General features: G+C 44.5%; 1 protein-coding gene across 4 annotated transcripts in view; it reads left to right on the top strand.

Moving 5' to 3' along the window:
* AXIN1 (axin 1) overlaps positions 1 to 20,713 on the top strand; it is a 67,110-nt gene that overhangs the window by 1,580 nt on the left and 44,817 nt on the right. For 3 of the 4 annotated variants that reach the window (XM_053927444.1, XM_071221933.1, XM_045189674.3), the window contains exon 2: positions 3,434 to 4,392. In XM_053927444.1, the coding sequence (XP_053783419.1) occupies positions 3,515 to 4,392 (878 nt within the window). In that variant the 5' untranslated portion in view covers positions 3,434 to 3,514. Of the gene's footprint in view, positions 1 to 2,256; positions 2,486 to 3,433; positions 4,393 to 20,713 lie in introns of all 4 variants that reach the window. The other variant, XM_053927441.1, reaches the window with a different exon arrangement.

The following is a 20,713-nucleotide window of genomic DNA, read 5'->3' as shown; positions in this document are numbered from 1 at the left end:
AAGAAAGAGAGAGAGAGATACATGATGTGCGAGAGAAATAATGATTATTTACCCCTCTCTCAACTCCAACGGGGGACCTGGCCTGCAACCCAGTCATGTACTCTGACCAGGAATCCAACCAGCAACTTTTCTGTCCTCGGGCTGGCGCTCAATCCACTGAGCCACACTGACCAGGGCTCAAGTTCATTTTTAAGAACTTCTATTCAGGAACAAGGATGAGAAAGCATTAAAAACACAGTGTTTCTATTTGTTTCTCAGCAGATGTTGGTGTTTCTTGGATTTTTAGTTTCGGAATAGCTAAGTTGACTTTTTGGGGGGGGTTACATTGGTTATTTAGAAAGAAATTAGGTGGTGAGGGAATGGATTACATGTAAAATAGTAGCCCTTAACTTTTCAAGAGTTTAATTAATTGACAGTTGGGGAAATGTCAGAGTCATCCTGTATTACTTTAACATTCCACATAAACAAGAAAGTCAAAGCTATACTTGAGCTGAATAAATAAGTATATACATGTCTATAGCATCAAGCTGGCTGCCATGGTACCCAAGAGGTATGTCTTGGCAGTGACCAAAGGAGATTTTAAGTGTGCTATCAGAGTTATAGATTCCTTTTATGGAATCCTTTTATTGATGGTGGTTACACACTATTGGCCAGATTCAGTGCTTGCAGGCATTTGACTCCAACTTGAATCAATGTAACTGCTTTATGTGTGGTATGTACCTGTGTGTACACTAAATGCTTGGTGTGCTTCTCTGGAAACCTGGAGGTTGTGGGAATTGGAGGACATTTCAATAACGTTAGTAATTTGGGGAGATGTTCACATACGTCCAGGGACACCAAAGGTCTCGGACAGCCAAAAATAGATGTGAATTATAAGAAGTGTTTCTTTTGAGCATTGAAAAATAGTTTAAAATGACTAGGGGGACTTGCTCACACGTGAATTAAAATGTTAGTCTTTTAAGACAGCTCTAGTTTAGTAAAGGGCTAGATCTTGAATTTACTGCTCTTTCTACTGCAAAGTAGTTCAACATCTGTAAAGAGGTAACACTCGGCGTCTGTGGCAAGTGTCATTTTCCTTTGTGCCAATGAATTAAGTATTTATTGGTGTCCATTACTTGCCAGACCTTGCGCTAGGTGCTTTGGACCCTGCAGAAAATATTTATAGGCTGCTACAAATGATTTACATGAAAGTCATAAGCACCTTAAGAGAAAGCGACAGTGACCATAATTAGCTTCCCATTCAAAAACAGTGACTTGGTTCTTTCTTTCTTTCTTTCTTTTTTAAGGAGTTTATTTATTTTTTAGAGAGAGGGAGAAAGAGAGGAGAAACATCAGTCACTTGCTCCCTGCACGCCTCCAGTTAGGGACCTGGCCCTCAACCCAGTCACGTGTCCTGGTTGGGAGTTGAATCGGCAACCTTTCGGTTTGCAGGCGGGCAATCAACCCACTAAGATACACCAACCTGGGCTTGCTTTTTTTTCTTAATTGATTTTAGAGAGAGAGGGGAAGGGAGAGACAGAATGAGAAAGGGAGAAACATGGATTTGTTGTTTCACTTATGTATGCATTCATTGGTTGATTCTTCTATGTTCTCTGACCTGGGATCAAACCTACAACCTTGGTGTTTCAGAACAGCTCTCTAACCAACTGAGCTACCTGGGCAGGGATGACTTGGTTTTTTCTTAAGGTCAGTAAACTACAGAGTATCTTGAAGTGTAAGGCTCAGGGGGCCGGGTGCGGGCCCTCTTTCCCCTCGGACAAGAGGACGTGGGACGTCCGCAAGCTGGTGTGGAGCTGATACACCACAGATGCTCAGTCCATGTTGGTGGTGCTCGAAGATAGCAACCTTGCAGTTGAAGTGGTCCACGAGCAGCAGGCTGCCTCAGCACATGGGCCTTGACCTTAAGAAACAGACTGTTCCTGCTGAGGCTGGAAGTTACAGCCTACCCAGTAGTTTTCATAAAAAGTCATTAGCTGCAGAAATGTCATTTGGTGCACGTAATTGTGACTCAGCCTCCACCTCTGGATGTTTTTCACTTTCAGCTGTCAGCGGCTGCTGGCAGGTGAAGTGTGTGCAGTGTGAGAACGCAGGTGTTGGGGTGGATTACACGTGGGCCAGGGCCCAGGGTGTGCAGTGATGGCCAGGGAGAGCTACCCTTTGTGCTGGTACCAGATGTTAGTTGGTACCAGATTTATTTTGCTTCCTCTGGCTTGTTTAGCGCTCCACCCATTTTGGACCTGACGTGCTTCTCTCCAGCCCACTTCTAGGCGGACCACTCACATCGTGGCAGGATGTGTTGCAGTCGTCGTCTTGGCCAGGTTGGGTGGCGTAGCCCGAGCTTGCGGGCTCTGAGAGCTCCTGTAGGATGTAGCAGAGAGGACTGAAGACTGTGGCAGAGTGTTGACCCAGGACAGCCTTCCCTCATACCCAAGGCAGGCTTGGGCAGCTGCAACAAGAAACCCACGGTCCCCCGACCTCTAAGAGGGTAGGTGGTGTGGTTTCCAGCTTATGGAGTTAAGTCATGTGAGCTGTATGCTGCCTTAGCTAAAAGTTATATTAGATTTCGTTTTTTCCCTACCTTCTGTTTCTCAGAGTGCCCATGGCCATTTGCCGTCAGCAGGGTACGTATAAAAGCAAGGTTTTAAAGGGTAAGTGCAGTTTTCTGATGGGAGCATTTTTAAGATTGTCCACATTGGTGGCATGAGAAGGCTTCTGTGCCTGTGGGGAGTGTTCTTTGATCACCCGTTTGAAGGTGCTGAGGGTGACCCACAATTAACTGCTCTTTTAGGCATGCGCGGAGAGTCAGAAGAACGACTCACTGTGTGTTTGCACACGTTGTGAGGCACACGAAGCGTGAAGTGGTGGGGTAGGCGGAAAGCACATGGCTGTGGGCCCAGAGCGTGTGGGGAGCAGGCACCACCAGTGGTGTGTGATGTGCCGCCCTTTCCATAGCCGAGTCTCATGGTAATCCCGGGGAGCAGGCAGGGCGGTCATTTTTATCTCGTGTGAGGGATTGGCTTTCCCCCAAGTTTGTAGAACTAGGGGGACTAGAAGCACCTTTCTTTCCTCCAGTCCTGCCTTCCTAGAGCTTGCAGAGGACCGGTCTTCCAGTCCTGTAGGTGAGACGGGAGATCCCCAGGCTGCTGGGCTCCATGATGTCTTTAGAGAGTGGCCCTTGAGCCCTGTGGTGCCCTCCGTGTTCCGGGCAATCACTTCCTAGTGCCAGAGGCATTTCTGTAGTTGTAAAAGTTTCTAGAAATTGTGTTACAATAGCACAAATCTTGTGATGAAAGGTTGCAAATTTAAACTGGATTTCTGGCTTTAAGTTTGAGCGGGAGGGCATCATTGTGAGTCTTGTCTTGAGAAAACCTCTGTGGTCATGTTTCCATGGACCCACCTTTCCTAATCCTTGTCCTCTTAATGGTTCCAACAGGACAGATTGATTCACTTTGGAGCTATAAGTACTGATGTATTAGGTTGCAGCGCTCATTGTTCATTGACGCAGATTCTCAAAATGAATATTCAAGAGCAGGGTTTCTCCTTGGACCTCGGAACAAGTTTCACTGAAGATGCCCCCAGACCCCCAGTGCCTGGTGAGGAGGGTGAACTGGTGTCCACAGACCCCAGGCCTGTCAGCCACAGCTTCTGCTCTGGGAAAGGTGTCGGGATTAAAGGTGAGACCTCCACAGCCACTCCGAGGCGCTCAGATCTGGACCTGGGGTACGAGCCCGAGGGCAGTGCTTCACCCACCCCGCCGTACTTGAAGTGGGCTGAGTCGCTGCACTCCTTACTAGATGATCAGGACGGGATAAACCTGTTTAGGACTTTCCTGAAGCAGGAGGACTGTGCTGACCTGCTGGACTTCTGGTTTGCCTGTAGTGGCTTCAGGAAACTGGAGCCCTGTGACTCGAACGAGGAGAAGAGGCTGAAGCTGGCCAAAGCCATTTACCGAAAGTACATCCTTGATAACAATGGCATCGTGTCCAGGCAAACCAAGCCAGCCACCAAGAGTTTCATAAAGGACTGCATTATGAAGCAGCTGATCGATCCTGCCATGTTTGACCAGGCTCAGACGGAAATCCAGTCCACCATGGAGGAGAACACCTACCCCTCCTTCCTCAAGTCTGATATTTATTTGGAATACACGAGGACAGGCTCGGAGAGCCCAAAGCTCTGTAGTGACCAGAGCTCTGGGTCAGGGACAGGGAAGGGCATACCTGGATATCTGCCCACTTTGAATGAAGACGAGGAGTGGAAATGTGACCAAGATATAGACGAAGACGATGGCAGAGACCCTGCTCCCCCTGGCAGGCTGACACAGAAGATGCTGCTGGAGACAGCCGCCCCTCGGGCCTCCTCAAGTAGACGGTACAGCGAAGGCAGAGAATTCAGGTGAGTCAGACACAAGGAGTCTGTTTCTGTGCTCACCTCCGAGAGCTGGAGAGTTATCAAGGAAAGGTGTTGCTAAGGGATGATCTTGTCTTTCAACCCCAAGTGGGTATACTTCTGCTGCCGTGGGTGAGTTGTGGTTTTAGTTCTTATTCATTATACCTTCACATTTGTCATTAGATGTTTTTCGTGTTTGTATGTTGAGGATACTTTAATGAAGAACAGACTAAAATGTATGACTTTGTAAGTCATTAGGGATATTGGAATTCTTAGAAGTTGTGACATCTAACACTTGACCCATTAGCAGTAAAATTTGTACCCTCTTGCATAGAAGGTGTATTTACCTGGTAGACATAATCCTTTTGGCTTAATAAAGGGAGACGTGGACATTTAAATGCATCAATACTTAGAGAATTCTGGATCATTGTATTTTATAACGGTTTTCTAAGATTCTTCCTAGAGGTTGGGAAGTGGTGGTGAGGAAGCTGCTGTGCAGAAATTTTCCTGAGCACTTTGAGAACTTCTGTGGCTGTGGTTACATGTCTAGGATCGGACCTTGCCCCCGCCAACAAAAGGGGTTAGTGCTATTGTGTAGTCAGTTCCCAGCAGCCCAGGGGCACTGCGAAGTGATTGCAGCCTTTGCGAAGAGGCACAGACGCAACTTGGAGGCATGAAGTGGTACTGCGAAGGAATCGTTAAGACTTAGAAAACCTGTTTCTTCTTTTCTTGGTAATTCCTTTTGAGGTCACTGGAGGTGTATTTGGTTGTGGCTGGAACATGTTGCAGTTATTAGCAGCGCTCCTCTGTTTCCCACTCATTTCCCTTTTGCTGGTTCTGGAGACTTCTGCCTGTGAAACTTGGAAAGTCCGGAGTTCGTGTGCCCCTGCTGATTTTACCGAGTCTGAAAACACATCTCCAGATGTTGGGATTCTTCCACGTAGTTATTAAAATCCCGGATCATTTATTCAAGCTCACTGTGGCAGAGAAATGGGCTACTTGCTAAGAAACAAGTTCCAACATTTCTGAGGTTTAACTATCCTTCAAGTGAGGTGATTCAGGATACACTGTTTGAGGTAATTTTTTGTGTGCCTTTTTGCTCACTCTCCTTAGCTAAATGCTATTGATTTAGCAAGTTTTTATTTCTACCTTTTTAAAAAATTTTATTTGGAATTTTTATGAGTTTATTTGAGCCAAAATTGATGACATATGCTGGGGAGCAAGACCTGAAATGCTCCTGATTTAGCAAGCTTTTTAGAACAGAGTATGTGGTAAAATTATCCTGTTAAGTAAGGCTAGTAATTGACACAGTTTTTAATATCTCACCTAAAAGTTTTTATATCTTATTAGAACAGTTTTGAGTTGGTATTAAATTTGAGGCCTGGGCTTCAGGGGAAAAAATGGAGCTCAATTCTGATTTCTGAAATAAATTCCTGAGGGCTGCCCCTCTTCTAAGCAGCCCCAGGGTGCACACTGTTCTGTTCTCTGGTTTTAAACAGCAGTGTTGCTTTTTCTTTGGTTCTATTTATAATAAGTAACCCTTGCTATCCCATTAATAGAATGTGTTGGCTTCGTCTGTCTGATAGCGTTCTGCTCTGAGGACTGTGGCACATTTTGGTTTGAACTTGCCTGCCCTGGAGCTGCTAGTGGCAGAGGGCGCCTGGAGTTCAGGAGTCCTGTCTGTGATTGAATGCTCTCCCATTGGGGGTTGCCTGTGGTAGCTTTGTGGGTGGAGAATCTCAGGTGTTAGGTCATCGTTTCTGAGCACTGACAGAGGATGGAGTTCAGCACTTTGTTTTTAAAGATTTTATTTATTTATTTTTAGACAGCAGGGAGGGGAGGGAGAAAGACAGGGAGAGAAACATCAATGTGTGCTTGCCTCTCTCACGCCAACTCCCACTGGGGACTTGGCCCACAACCCAGGTATGTGCCCTGACTGGGAATCAAACCAGTGACTCTTTAATTCGCAGTCCATTGGTCAATCCACTGAGCCACACCAGCCAGGGCTGGAGTTCACATTTTATTGTCCTGCAGGGTGTGCAGTTAGGATGCAGCAGGTTGGAAGTCATAGGAAATACAGCCCAAGCTGGCTTAAACAGTGAAGGGGATTGGCTGACGCAGATAAATGAAAAGTCTAGGGGCAAGGCCAACATCAGGTATGGTTTGATCTAGATTTTGGCCATTTTTTTTTCCTTTTTCTTTTTTAATTTATTTGTTTTTAGAAGAAAAAGAGGGAGAAAGAGAGAAACATGTGCAAGAGAAATATTGATTGGTTGCCTCTCACACACCCCTAACTGGAAACCTGGCTCACAACCCAGGCATGTACCCTGATCGGAAATTGAACCTGCAACATTCCAGGTTGCAGGCTGGTGCTCAATCCACTGAGCCACACCAGCCAGGGCAGTTTTTCTTTTAAAGATTTTATTATTTTTTTAAAGCAGTTTTAGGTTACCAGCAAAATTGCGAGGCAGGTGCAGAGGCTTTCCATGTGCCCCGTGCCCTGAACATCACAGCCTCTCCCATTGTCAACATCTCTCGCCAGAGTGGTATATTTGTTGCAACTAATGAGCCTCCATCAACACGTCATCATCACCTGCAGTCCATAGTGTTCATTAGAAAACTCCTGCTCTTGGTGGTGTGCATTCTGTGGATTTGGACGGATGTATAATGACATGTGTCCACCATTATGGTATCACACAGAGTATTTCCACTGCCCCCAAAATCCTCTATGCTCCATCTGTTCATCCCTTCCTCCCTTTTAACCCCTGGCAACCACTGATCTTTTTATTGTCTTCGTAGTTTTGCCTCTTCCAGAACTTTATATAGTTGGAATCATGATATGTAGCCTCTTCAGCCTAAAATGTGCATTTTATTTTCCTCCATGTCTTTTCATGGCTTGATAGCTCTCTCTCTCTCTGTGAGGGCGTACCACAGCTTATTTATCCATTCACCTACTAAAGGACATCTTGGTTGCTTCCAAAGTTTGGCAATTATGAATCATACTGCTATAAACATCTATGTGCAGGTTTTTGTACGGACGTACGTTTTCACCTTCTTTGGGTAAATACCCGAAAGGAGTGCGTTTGCTGGGTTGCATGGTGGAACACGTTTAGTTTTGTAAGAAACTGCCCATTTCTTAATGCTTTTTTGCTTCTGCCTTCCTGTGACCAGCTCTGCTCTCTGGTTGACTCCTTTGTTAGTGTTGGAGATGGCTGCCCAATAACCTTGGCTTTGAGCGAGCGCCCTTGTTTTGTAAACAAATGCTTCCCCCAGCATTAAAGGAAGGTCTTGCAGTTTGATCGGAGTGACCAGGGATGCTGTGTCAGGGGTGGAGACTGTGCTGCTGAGCTTACACCAAGTAGGGCCGCTCTGGAAGTTAGGTAGGGTGCCCACACAGATAGCATCGCCTCTCCTGAACTGGAGAGAATGGTCTTCCAAAGGAAGATCGGGTTTAACAGGAAAGGGGAAAAGAGAGTGGGTGCGGAACAGGCAGGTTGTGAGTGCCTGCTGCGAAGAGGAGGAGCATAGGGGGTGTGTTTCCCATCGATGTCAGTCAAGTGCCTAAGTGTTGATTCTGCTTGGGGGAGTCCGTCACATCCAGGGGTCCGTATCTACGACAGAACAACTTCGAGGGGCTCTTGAACCTAGAGCTCCTGGTTCCATGGGCTCTGTACCATAAAGGTCTTCCGATTGTGCTGGCCGGTGGTATTCAGTCTCCCCATACCAGACATAGGGTACGCCTGGGTCCTTGATAGGAGGTCAAGCGTGGGTTCTTACTTGGCTTTACATGTGTATACATGGTTGTTTTTCTTTTTCTTTTCTTTTTTTAAAATCCTCACCCAAGTATATGTTTATTGATTTTCAAGAGAGAGGAAGAGGGGGAGAGAGAGAGAAAGAGAGAAAGAAACATCGATCAGTTGCCTCCAGTACCTGCCCCGACTGGAGATAGAACTTGCAACCTGGGTACGTGCCCTGACTAGGAATTGAAGTCACGGCCTTTTGGTGTACAGGCTGACACTCCAGCCACCTGAGTGACTCGGCCAGGGTTTGGCTGGTTTCATATAGCTGACTTAAGACAGGTTAAATGAGTCTTTTACCTGGAGCTCTGTTAAAGTTGAGAAAACAGCGATGCTCCTGACCTTTCTCTGCATTTATGCTATTCACCTGGGATCGTTTGAGCCCCAGGGCTAAGGGATCACAAATTTCCTCCCTGCTCATTCATTCTGTGTCTCTGTGTGGAAGACTTTGCCAGTCATTATTGCCCATTCTCCGTGGAACTTTGACGCGATTTTGGTTGGTTCACATCCACTATTTAATTGATGTGAATTGGCAATAGATCAGTCCTTTGATGATGCTGGTGTTTGGCTAGTTATTTACTTAATGATTTGGCATCAGGGCCCAAAGGCTGTAAGACGTTGGCTGGCAGGCTCAGTTTTTACTCCTTCTAAAAAGTTTAGCTTGGCCTGCCAGGTGCTTTTCAGGGCCTGCTTGTGGGAGGTCCGGTCTTGGTCAGGCTTCAAGTGAGGCCATCTTCCTCAACCCTTCGAGTACCTGCACTTAGTGAATACCACTGGTTTTTGATATCTAACACCAGCAAATGCTTTCCGTTTCTATTTACTGCCCTTCCCTTCCCCATTGGTTGACATGTTCCCCAAGGACAGAGTCTCAACAGCTATGTTCTTGCACCTTTCTGGTGGGCCAGTCCAGTGGGGCACTCCTGGTCAGGGACGGTTATCATGGCTGTGGCCAGAGACGGTGCTGCGGATGCCTTTGTTCACAGCAGAAGCAACTCAGCAACTTGTGGGTCCTTTAAGGGTGGGTGACTAGCCATTATTCTCCCTCAGAGTTTAAGTACGGAAATATCTGACCTGCTTGTTGGTTTATTGACTGTATTTCTGCTGGTGGTTTAAAAGGTCAAAAGAAGAAATGTAGAAAAAGGAAGCACCCAAAATGTGTACAAATTCATATGAAAGGCAGAAAAGTAAGATTGATTTGGGTTTCTGGCTGGAGTTTGAATGGAATGGTATAGGGTTCGGGGTGGGTGAAGGGTGCCTAGCCACAGAGGGGCTCTGAGTCAATGGGGTAGAGTCTTTGCCTGCTGTGTTTGAGGTGGGTGGCCACAGGCTCTGGATGTCTGAGGACACACTTGTTAATAGGGAGCCCGTTTGGCCCTGGATGGTGTGGCTCAGTGGTTGAGTGCCAACCTGTGAATCAAGGGGTTGCTGGTTCGATTCCCAGTCAGCGCACATGCCTGGGTTGTGGGCCAGGTCCCCAGTAGGGGACGCACAAGAGGCAACCACACATTGATGTTTTTCTCCCTCTTTTTCTCACTTCCTTCCCCTCTCTAAAAAAATCAATAAATCTTTTTTAAAAAGTGAGCCTGTTTGATTTGCCCTCTAGCACATTCTCTTCACTGGCAAATTTTTAGTCCATTTGTGGTGGAAGGTAGCTCACTTAAATCTGGCTCACCCTATAGCCCTCCCCTCCTTTTCTCTACTGCTGTGCTTGTAGTTACCCTGAGTGGGGCGCACAAAGCTTAGGGAGATTGCACGGCCCTGCTGGTGTTCCCCTGCCATCTTCCAGATGTATGACTTGTGCAACTGGATGAATTCTTTTAACTGAACAGCTGATCCCAAAGCAGGTGACTGGAGATGTTTTCGTACAAGGCTTAGGATGCTGCTGCGGAGTTCTTGAGACAAGAGTTTAGAAATACTCTCACCTTGCTGACTGGATGGGGAGAACATTAAGCTTGGTGGTTTAATTTAATGTCCCCTCACCTGATGACTTTTCCAGTAGGGTCAGCATTCTGGTTGTGTACTTTGGAGACGTTGCTAAACGTCTCGGTACTTATCTGTAAAGTGGGGAGGATGAAGTAAGGACCTGCCAAATGGCGTTGTCATGGAGTTCCTGGGGGGTGCTTAGAACAGCTAGTGCTTACACACAGCAGGTGCTCATTAAATTTCAGCTCTTGCTGTGGTTCTTTGTCTTCATCATTGTTATCATCTGAATTTAGTGGTCTGCTGGATGTTGGAATTAGTATCTGGGTTGGTTTCAAAATAGGGTAGAGAAGGACGCAGTCAGATTTTAATAATCATAGTTTTTAAAGTGAGACATACTAACTTCCCACCCCAAACCTGTTCCTCTTACAATCATCCTTCCTCCAGAAGTAACACTGCCGTCTAACAGGCCAACCCGAAGCACTTAATCCTTGCCTTGCTGACTCCCGCACCCATGGCAGTGGCAGGTCCTGTTTCCCCTCCAGGGCGTGTTGAATCCCTCTGCTCCTCACTGTGCACTCAGCTCCCACCATCTCCTGGACCACCACATTCCAGCTGGGTCTCTTCTCCCCGCAGCACCAAAAGGGTCTCTTCTAAATGCAGGTGTGATCACACTGTCTCTTCTTTCAGCACTTTTGGGACTTCCCACTGTGCCTGGAGTCAACCTCAAGCTCCTACGACACAAACAGGCCCATGGTGGGTTCCGTCCCAGGAGCACCAACATGCCGTATGCATTTTATATACCTGTCACTAGGGTAGGACTGGCCATTACAATTTTTTAAAAGTAGTTACTGGAGAGTCTAAAAAATTTTTTTCTGTGCTTTAGTCATATAAAACTCCATGGTCTTTGACTGGTTTCATCAAAGTTCAGGAAGGTATCGGTGGTTAGCCATCAGAAAAAGTCTGGAATAAAGATGCCTCTCTGCCTGGGCCTTTGTATCAGTAGGTTTATGAAAGGGAAGCACTTACAGGGAGCAGACAAGCAAATGGTGACTGAGGCCCTTTGCGTGGACCTTGCTGCCCACGGCTCTGAAGTGCCGCAGCTATTTCAGGAGAGTGTGGGGTTGGTGTGATTGGCGTGGCGTGCAGCACGGCGTGCAGGCCTGCCTTGTGTAGTTCTTGGAACTGAGTCATACCCATCGGTCAGCTGCCTGGTGACCACCCCATTGTCAAGCTAATAGGCCAGCCAGTGTCATAGAGATTTGAATTTTATTCATACACATGGCTTTATTAACTTAAAAAAAAAAGATTTTATTTATTTTTAGAGAGAGGGGAAGGGAGGGTGAAAGGCACGGAGGGAAGCATCGATGTGCGAGAGATACATTGATCGTTGCCTCTCGAAAGCCCCCAACTGGGGACCTGGCCCACAACCCAGGCATGGGTCCTGACTGGGTATCGAACTGGTGACCTTTCGATTCATAGGCCAGCACTCAATCTACTGAGCCACACCAGCCAGGGCTCTATTAATCTGTATTAGAGTCCTGGCTTCATTTACACCAGTTTACCCTTACTTACTAGAAATAATGGGATTTGGCTGAATAGTGGTAGTTCAGTTAGGAAAGGAAGGCTGTCTTAATAATTCTTTCTTCAGCCTTGACCAGTGTGAGGCTGCGTACCTATAAGTGTAGAAGAAAATAAGTGTTGCTTTATTTTTCCCCCTTTACACATTAGTACAAATGCACAGTTTTGTGAGCCCCTCCGGGTCCTCTAAAAGCCCATTAGTTCCAAAAAGTGTTTGATCTGAGGAAGAAATTCAGTAAATCTCTTCATTCCCTTCCTGGGACCAGGGCTGGCCTCTGCGCTGTTTCATCATCTTAAAGAGGCCACACAGAGGCTGTGAGTAGGGTTTTTTGCACATGAAGGGGTTCAACCTCTTCCCTCTGCATGTCCTCCCACAGTGGACCCCTGTTACTGGGTAGATTATAGCCTTGGCCCACGAACCTTCTCTGAATTGTTGAACCTTCTTGTAGCAGCTGAACTCAGCTCTTTTGTTTGGACCAAACTCCTCCAGATTTGATGGACAGAGGTGAGCTGTGTCTGGGTGGGCACCATCCTCAGCCCCACAGCAGCAGGGGCACCGCTGCTCCTTTCTGGGCCCTCAGTTCATCTAGCTTTGTGACCTTAGAGTTATGTAAATGGTTTTGTTTGTTTGTTTGTTTTGTATTGCCCCTCTTGTCTTCAGCCTGTACAGGGCCCGTCTCTTCTCTTGAATAAACATTGAACAATAATCATAAAGAATGTTGCTTGCAGCCTTGCTTGTACTAGAGAACAGAAAACTTGAATGTCCCATAGCAGGGTTAATTGCACAGGGAGGTTTTTTTTTGTTTTGTTTTGTTTTTTGTATGGTTGGAGAATATACGCTTTTTATTGTCTTTTTTCCCTACATTTTCCAAATTCCTATAAAATATATTTCCTTGTAATTAGAAGTATATTATTAAAATATATACATAAATATATCACAAAAAGATCTGAATTTTATGCAACTTTTCAAACCTATTTTTTCTTTTAAAAGGATGCATGTGAATGTTTCTTTTTAATATGATCTTAGGTCTTCTTAATGTTCACACTGCTATACCAATATTTTAAATTAATTTTACAAAAAAAAATGGAGGCAAGGAAAAATTCAGATAATGGTAAAAGGCTGATAACTTAGCAGTTCCATGTCACCCCTGGGCTTTCCAAGGTGGCCACGTCCAGCTGTCTCTTACTCTAGTGTATTAGTCTGCTTAGGTTACTTACCACAGAACATTCTCGCTTTGGGGGCTTAAAGAGCGGACATGTATTTCTCCCAGCCCCAGGTCAAGGCGTCTGTAAGGTAGGTGTTATTCCAGGGCCTTTCCTCGTGGCTGGCAGATGGGCGCCATCTCTCTGCGCCAACACGGTCTTTCCTCAGTGTGTGCGTGCGGAAGGAGAGAGCGGCTCCCAGGTATCTCTTCTGATAGGGTCACTAATTCTGCCAGATTGGGGCCCTCCTCTTAAGACCTCACTTGACCTTCATGACATACTTGGAGGCCCCATCTCCAGACACAGCCACACTGTTGGTTAGGGCTTCAACATACGGATTTTGTGGGACACAGACTTTCCATCCATCACACCCTCCCTTCGGAGTATGCTATTTTTAGGCAATCTTTATTTATTGGTGTTTTCCCTTCCCTACCACTCATCCTGATTGTAGCTGATTCTTGAACAACACAGGTTTGAACTCTTTGGGTCCATTTATATGCAGATTTTTTCCCAATAAATACTGTAAATATGCTTTTTCTTTCTTATGATTTTCTTAACATTTTCTTTTCTCTAGCTTACTTTATTGGAAGGATACCATATGTAGTACATGTAACATACAAAATCTGTGTTAACCAACTGTTTATTATGTTATCAGTAAGGTGGTCAGCAGTAGGCTATCAGTAAGTTTTCAGGGAGTCAAGAGCTATATGCACATTTTCAACTGGGCAGGGGCACTGGTGTCCCTAACGCCCATGTTGTTGAAGGACCGATCAACTGTGTTAATACCTTCTAGGTCTAGTTTAAATCCATTTGTGGTGTTTTCATTGCTGAGTCAAGTTGGGTCAAGCTTTCTCTTTCGTGTACCATCTTTTAAAATATTTTTGAGTGTAATTGTTGCATTTTTAAAAAAGATTTTATTTATTTATTTCTAGAGAGAGGGGAAGGGAGGGAGAGAAACATCAATATGTGGTTGGCTCTTGAGTGCCCCCTACTGGGGACCTGGCCTGCAACCCAGGCATGTGCCCTGACTGGGAATTAAACCAGTGACCCTTTGGTTCCCAGGCTGGCACTCAGTTCCCTGAACCACACCAGCCGGGGCTGCATTTTTTCATTTGATTAGATGTTTGACTTTCTGACATAAATCTTTCTACTACATCAGCTTAAAAAGTCCTGTGGATGTAATTGTCTAACCACTATGCTGTACACCTGAAATTAATATAAAATACTGTTGAAAAAAAAGTCCTGTAAATATGTACTTCTTCACATTAGGAAACCTGTCAGATAAACTTTTTTCCCTAAGAGACATGTTACAAAACTTTCCCTGTTCCCACCCCACGTGAGAGTGTTGCTCTTTAGGTGTGCTGTGTGGTTGCTGTGCCTTGCTAATGCCAAAAGTACTTGAAGGAGAAGTTGGTTGGGTTTAGAATTCTAGATGGGGGGGCACTTCCCTCAGAAGGTTTGCATCATCACCTTCTGCCTTCTGGAGTTGTACTGGAGAGGCTGACTCCATTCTACGCACATTCCTGTGGATGCGACTTCCCCTCTTCCTGAACAGTCTCCGATGTTTCTTCATCAGCAGTGCTGTTTCACTGTGTTGTAGCTTGCTTGGGGTTCATTCCTTCCTTCCTTCCTTCCTTCCTTCCTTCCTTCCTTCCTTCCTTCCTTCTCCTCACCTGGGGATATTATTGTTTATTGATTTTGGAGAGAGAGGAAGAGGGGGAGAGAGGGAAACATTGACGTGAGAGAGAAATGTCAATTGGTTGCCTCTAGTACGTGCCCCAACAATGGATCAGACCCACAACCTAGGTGTGTGCCCTGGCCAGCGATCAAGTCTGCAGTCTTCTGGTGTGTGGGATGATGTTTCGACTAAGCCACCACGCCAGGGCTCTTTTTCTTTCTTTCTTTCTTTCTTTTTAATTTTTCAGTAACAGTTGACATGCAATATCATATTAGTTTCTTTTGTACAACTTAGTGATTAGATACCGTATAACTTACTAAGTGATTACCCTGATAAATCTAGTATCCACCTGACACCATACATAGTTATTAGAATATTATTGACTGTATTCCGTATGCTGTATTTTACATCCCTGTGACTATTTGTAACTACCAATTTGTACTTCTTAATCCCCTCAACTTTTTTACCTATCTCCCCAACCTTCCCCACCTCCCACCCCCATCTGGTAACCATCATAATGTTCTCTGTATCTTTGAGTCTGTTACTATTCTGCTTGTTCATTTATTTTGTTTTTTTAGATTCCACATGTAAGTGAAATCATATGGCATTTGGTCTTCCTCTGTCTGACTTACTTCAGTCACCACAATAGCCTTTAGGTCCATCCATGTTGTTGTAGATGGCAGGATTTCATTCTTTTTTTTATTGCTGAGTCATATTTGATTGTCCATATGCACTGCTTCTTTATCCATTCATCTGTGGACACTTAGGTTGCTTCCTTACCTTGGCTGTTGTAAATAATGCTACAACAAACATGATGTGTATGTCTTCGATTTAGTGTTTTAGGTTTCTTTAGATAAATACCCAGAAGTGAAATTGCTGGGTTCTCGTTTCTTGCTGTGTAGTCTTTGTTTCAAAGTTTATTTTGTCTGGTATAAGTATTTCTACCCCAGCTTTTGTCTGTTTCCATTTTCATGAAATATCTTTTCCCATCCCTTTACTTTCAGCCTGTGCGTGTCTTTTGATCTGAAGTGGGTCTCTTGTGGAAAGCATATGTATCCATTCAGCCAACATATGTCTTTTGATTGGATTTTATGCAAATTAAATGCAAATTTAATTCATTTGCATTTAGAGTAATTGTTGATAGATATGTATTTATTGCTATTTTATTCATATATTTGATCATTTATTCTTCTTAAAGAAGACCCTTTAACATTTCTTGTAATACTGGTTTGGTGGTCATGAACTCCTTTAGCTTTCTCTTGTCTGGGAAGCTCTTTATCTGCCCTTCGATTCTAAATGATAGCTTTGCTGGGTAGAGTAATCTTGTTGTAGGTCCTTGCTTTTCATGACTTTGAATATTTCTTGCCAATCCCTTCTGGCCTGCAAAGTTTTTGTTGAGAAATCAAATGACTGTCTTATGGGAGCTCCCTTGTAGATAACTTGTTTATATATCTTTAATCTTTAGCATTTTAATTACAATGTGTCTTGGTGTGGGCCTCTTTGGGTTCATCTTGTTTGGGACTCTCTGTGCTTCCTGGACTTGTATGTCTATTTCCTTCACCAGGTTAGGGAAAATTTCTATCATTATTCTTTCTTTCTTTCTTTCTTTTTTTTTTAATTGATCTAGAGAAAGGGGAAGGGAGGGAGAGAAACATTGATGTGAGAGATAAACATTGATTGGTTGCCTCTTGCACATACCCTGACCAGGGACAGAACCCACAACCCAGGCATGTGCCCTGACTGGAAATTGACCTCATGACCTGTTGGTTTGCAGGATGATGCCTAACCAACTGAGCCATACCAGCCAGGGCTCTATCCTTGCTTTTCCCACACAAGTTCTCTCTCTTCTTCTGACTCCACCATGATACGAATGTTGGTGCACTTGAAGTTATCCCAGATACTTCTTATATTACCCTCATTTTTAAAATTCCTTTCTCTTTTTTGCTGTTCTGATAGGCTGCTTTCTGTTTTTGTTTTTTAATTTTCCCAATCCCTGATTTGATCCCCTTCTTCATCTACTCCACTGTTGATTCTCTGAATGTATTCTTCATTTCACTTAATGTTTTCTTCATTTCTGACTGGTTCTTTTTTTATGTTTTCTATCTCCATTTTTATGTTTACTAGCTCTTTGTTGAAGCTTGCACTAAGTTCATCTATTCTTCTCCTAAGTTCACTGAGCATCCTCGTAACCACTGTTTTTGAACTCTGCATCTGATAGATTGCTTGTCTCCATCTTGTTTTGGGTTTTTTTTTGTTGGGGTTTTGTTCTGTTCTTTCATTTGGGACATTTTTTTGGGTCTCCTCATTTTGGCAGCCTCCTATATTTGTTGCTATGTATTAGGTAGTGTTGTTGTGGCTCCCAGGCCTGATGTAGTAGATGTCTTGTAGTCTTCAGTGCTGGAGCTCAGAGCAAGTAAGTCTGAGTAAGTGTGTGTGTGGGCTCTTTAACAGGAATGCCTGGGACTCCAGAAGCCCTCCATTTCCCTTAGCTACAATTCCCATTGGTTTCTGCAGTCAGAAGTTATGGGGACTTCTCTTCCTGGCACTGGAACCCTGGGCTAGGGGTCCTGGTGTGGGGTTGGGACCCCTTGCTCCTCAGGGGTACTTTGCTGTCAGGATATCCCTCCTGAGTTTTATTTGCCACACCTCGGTGTGGAACCAGCCCGTTCTGGGTCTCCACCCCTCCTACCAGTCTCAATGTGGCTGCTTCTTTTTTTTTAATTTGTTGATCCTAGAGAGAGAGTGAAGTGAGGGGAGAAACAGAGAGATAGATACTGATTTGTTTATGCATTCTACTCATTCGATTTGTTTATCGATTTGTTTATTTCCACTTATTTATACATTTGCTGATTGATCTTGTATATGCCCTGAGTGGGGATCAGACCAAAAACCGGCGTATTGGGACAAAGCTGTAACCAACTGAATTATCCAGCCAGGGCTGTGGCTTCTCCTTTATATTCGTAGTTGTAGGACTTCTGTTTAGCCAGATTCCAGGTGGTTCTGAATGATGGTTGTCTTGTAGTTTATTGTAATTTTGATGTGGTTGTGGGAGGGTTCAAGTACCACATTTACCTACACTGCCATCTTGACTGCAACTGGGGCTTTATTTCTTGCTTTTTTAAAATGTATTTTATTGATTATTCTATTTCAGTTGCCCCATTTTCCCCCCTTTATTCCCCTCTGCCCTGCACACCCCCTCCCACCCACATTCCCCCCCTTTAGGTCATGTCCATGGATCATACATGTAAGTTCTTTGGCTTCTCCATTTCCTATACTATTCTTACCCTCCCCCTCTCTATTTTCTACCTACCATTTATGCTACTTATTCTCTATACCTTTCCCCCCTTTCCCCCCGTCCCACTCCCCCACTGATAACCCTCCATGTGATCTCCATTTCTGTGATTCTGTTCCTCTTCTAGTTGTTTGCTTAGTTTGCTTTTGTTTTTGTTTTAGGTTCGGTTGTTAATAATTGTGTTTGTTGTCATTTTACTGTTCATATTTTTTGTCTTCTTTTTCTTAGATAAGTCCCTTTAACATTTCATATAATAAGGGCTTGGTGATGATGAACTGCTTTAACTTGACCTTATCTGGGAAGCACTTTATCTGCCCTTCCATTCTAAATGATAGCTTTGCTGGATAGAGTAATCTTGGATGTAGGTCCTTGCCTTTCATGACTTGGAGTACTTCTTGCCAACCCCTTCTTGCCTGTAAGGTCTCATTTGAGAAATCAGCTGACAGTCTTATGGGAACCCCTTTGTAGGGAACTGTGTCCTTTTCTCTTGCTGCTTCTAAGATTCTCTCCTTCTGTTTAATCTTGGGTAATATAATGATGATGTGCCTTGGTTTGTTCCTTCTTCGGTCCAACTTCTTTGGGACTCTCTGAGCTTCCTGGACTTCCTGAAAGTCTATTTCTTTTGCTAGATTGGGGAAGTGCTCCTTCATTATTTTTTCAAATAAGTTTTCCATTTCTTGCTCTTCCTCTTCTCCTTCTGGTACCCCTACGATTTGGATGTTGGAACATTTAAAGATGTCCTGGAGGTTCCTAAGCCTCTCCTCATTTTTTAGAATTCTTGTTTCTTCATTCTGTTCTGGTTGAACGTTTCTTTCTTCCTTCTGGCCTACACCGTTGATTTGAGTCCCGGTTTCCTTCCCTTCACTATTGGTTCCCTGTATATTTTCCTTTATTTCACTTAGCATAGCCTTCATTTTTTTAATCTAATGTGCAACCATATTCAACCAATTCTGTGAACTTCCTGATTACCAGTGTTTTGAACTGTGCATCTGATAGGTTGGCTATCTCTTCGTCACTTAGTTGTATTTTTTCTGGAGCTTTGATCTGTTCTTTCATTTGGGCCTTTTTTTTTTTTTTTTTTTTTTGTCTCTGCGTGCCTGTTACGTAGTAAGGGGCGGAGTGTTAGGTGTTCACTGCGTTGGGGTAACGCTGGTCGCTGCGCTGTGACGCTGTACGTGGGGGACGGGTCTGAGAGGGAAAAATGGCGCTTGCTCCACTCTGCCAATTTTCAGTCACTCTCCCAGCTACCCAGAGCCAAATTGGGCCCTTCTGGTGCTGATTCCCCACCCTGTGGGTCTCTCCAGCGAACTCTCCTGTGAGGCTGGGAGTTTCTCCTGCTGCCTCAACCCCCACTGGTGTTTTCAATCAGAGGTTTGAGGCTTTATTTCCCCGCGCTGGAGCCCTGGGTTGCGTGGTCTGTCTCGCTCCCCAGTTGTTCCTCCGGTTTATCTGCACACGAATGTGGGCCCCCCCAGTCTGCAATCTGCCCCCTTCTGGGTCCACCAGCCGCCGCCTTGCCCTCCCTGGTCCTCCAGCTGCTGCGTTGCGGTGAGTCCTCTCTGCTTCTCCTACCGGTCTGGATCTTCTTTAACTACCTCCTACTGGTTCTTCTTTTAACTCTTTGGTTGTCGGACTTCCATAGAGTTCGATTTTCTGTCAGTTTTGGTTATTTTTAGTTTTTAAATTTGTTGTTGTCCTCCTTTTGGTTGTGTGGAGGCACAGTGTTCTACCTACGCCTCCATCTTGGCCAGAAGTCTCCATTTTTCTTTCATTGTGCTGAAGAAACTTTTCCTTCTATCCTGGGAATTTGTTCAATGTTCTGTCTTTTTTAAAAAAATATTTATTTATCTTTAGAGAGAGGGGAAGGGAGGGAGAGAGGGAGAGAAATATTGGTGTGAGAGAGAAACATCAATCTGTTGCCTCTCATATGGGGCCCAGCTGGGATCCAAACCCTCAGCCTAGGCATGTGCCCTGACCAGGAACTGAACCAACAGCCTTTTGCTTTGCAGGATGGTGTTCAACCAACTGAACCAGACCGGTCAGGGCTGTTAAATGTTATTTCTTTGATAACTTCCTGTTTTCCATTTTCTCTGTTTTCTCATTTTAGAGCTCCTATTGTTTCGATGTCAGACCATCTGGAATGAGTCTTTAAATTTTAAATCATTTTATCCTATTTTCCATTTTCTAAAATTGTGATTTCAGATCTGTTAAATTCCCATGCCCTTGTTTTCTGAATATACACTCTTGAAAAATATTTTTTGTTCATGGATTAATATTTTAAAATCTTTCTGGAGAGGTTAATTATATTTTCTTAATTGTTGTCCTGCTTTCTGGTTAGTTAGGTGGTAGGGTCCTCTGAATTTCTTCATTATGGATTTGGATTTTGTCTTGCTTGCTCGAAGTTTTATCCAAATGATGATCCTGGCTGTTTCTTTTCGTTGTTTACATGTGAGGCACTGGAAATGCTGGTGGAAATCTGTGTGGGAGGCCTCTTTGATTGGTATACTTGGTGCGTGCAGGCTGCCAGCTGGCTTTTTGCTTGGGGGGGGGTCCCCCAAATGTCAGTATCTTTAGGTCTTTTGTCAGGGGTGATTTGCTCTCCCCTGAGAGGGAAACTTTAGTCCCCTTCGCGTGGGACTGGCTTTCATTCTGGAGCTGAATAGATGAAGGAGTTGGGTTTCCCAGTTGAGAATACGGACTTTTCACCTAATCCCTCAGTTTTTAGTCTGAATCCCTGTATCTTTCCCTGCACCTGATTTCCCCAAATCAGGAACCTTTCAGATTCATTTTTACTGAGACTTTCTCCTGTGTCCTACAAGGGTGTGTGATAGACAGTTGTGTGATTATCCTGGATGT

The sequence above is a fragment of the Desmodus rotundus genome, chromosome 1 (assembly GCF_022682495.2).
Source record: "Desmodus rotundus isolate HL8 chromosome 1, HLdesRot8A.1, whole genome shotgun sequence".
Taxonomy (NCBI): domain Eukaryota; kingdom Metazoa; phylum Chordata; class Mammalia; order Chiroptera; family Phyllostomidae; genus Desmodus; species Desmodus rotundus.
This window is presented reverse-complemented; position numbering and strand designations above follow the sequence as displayed.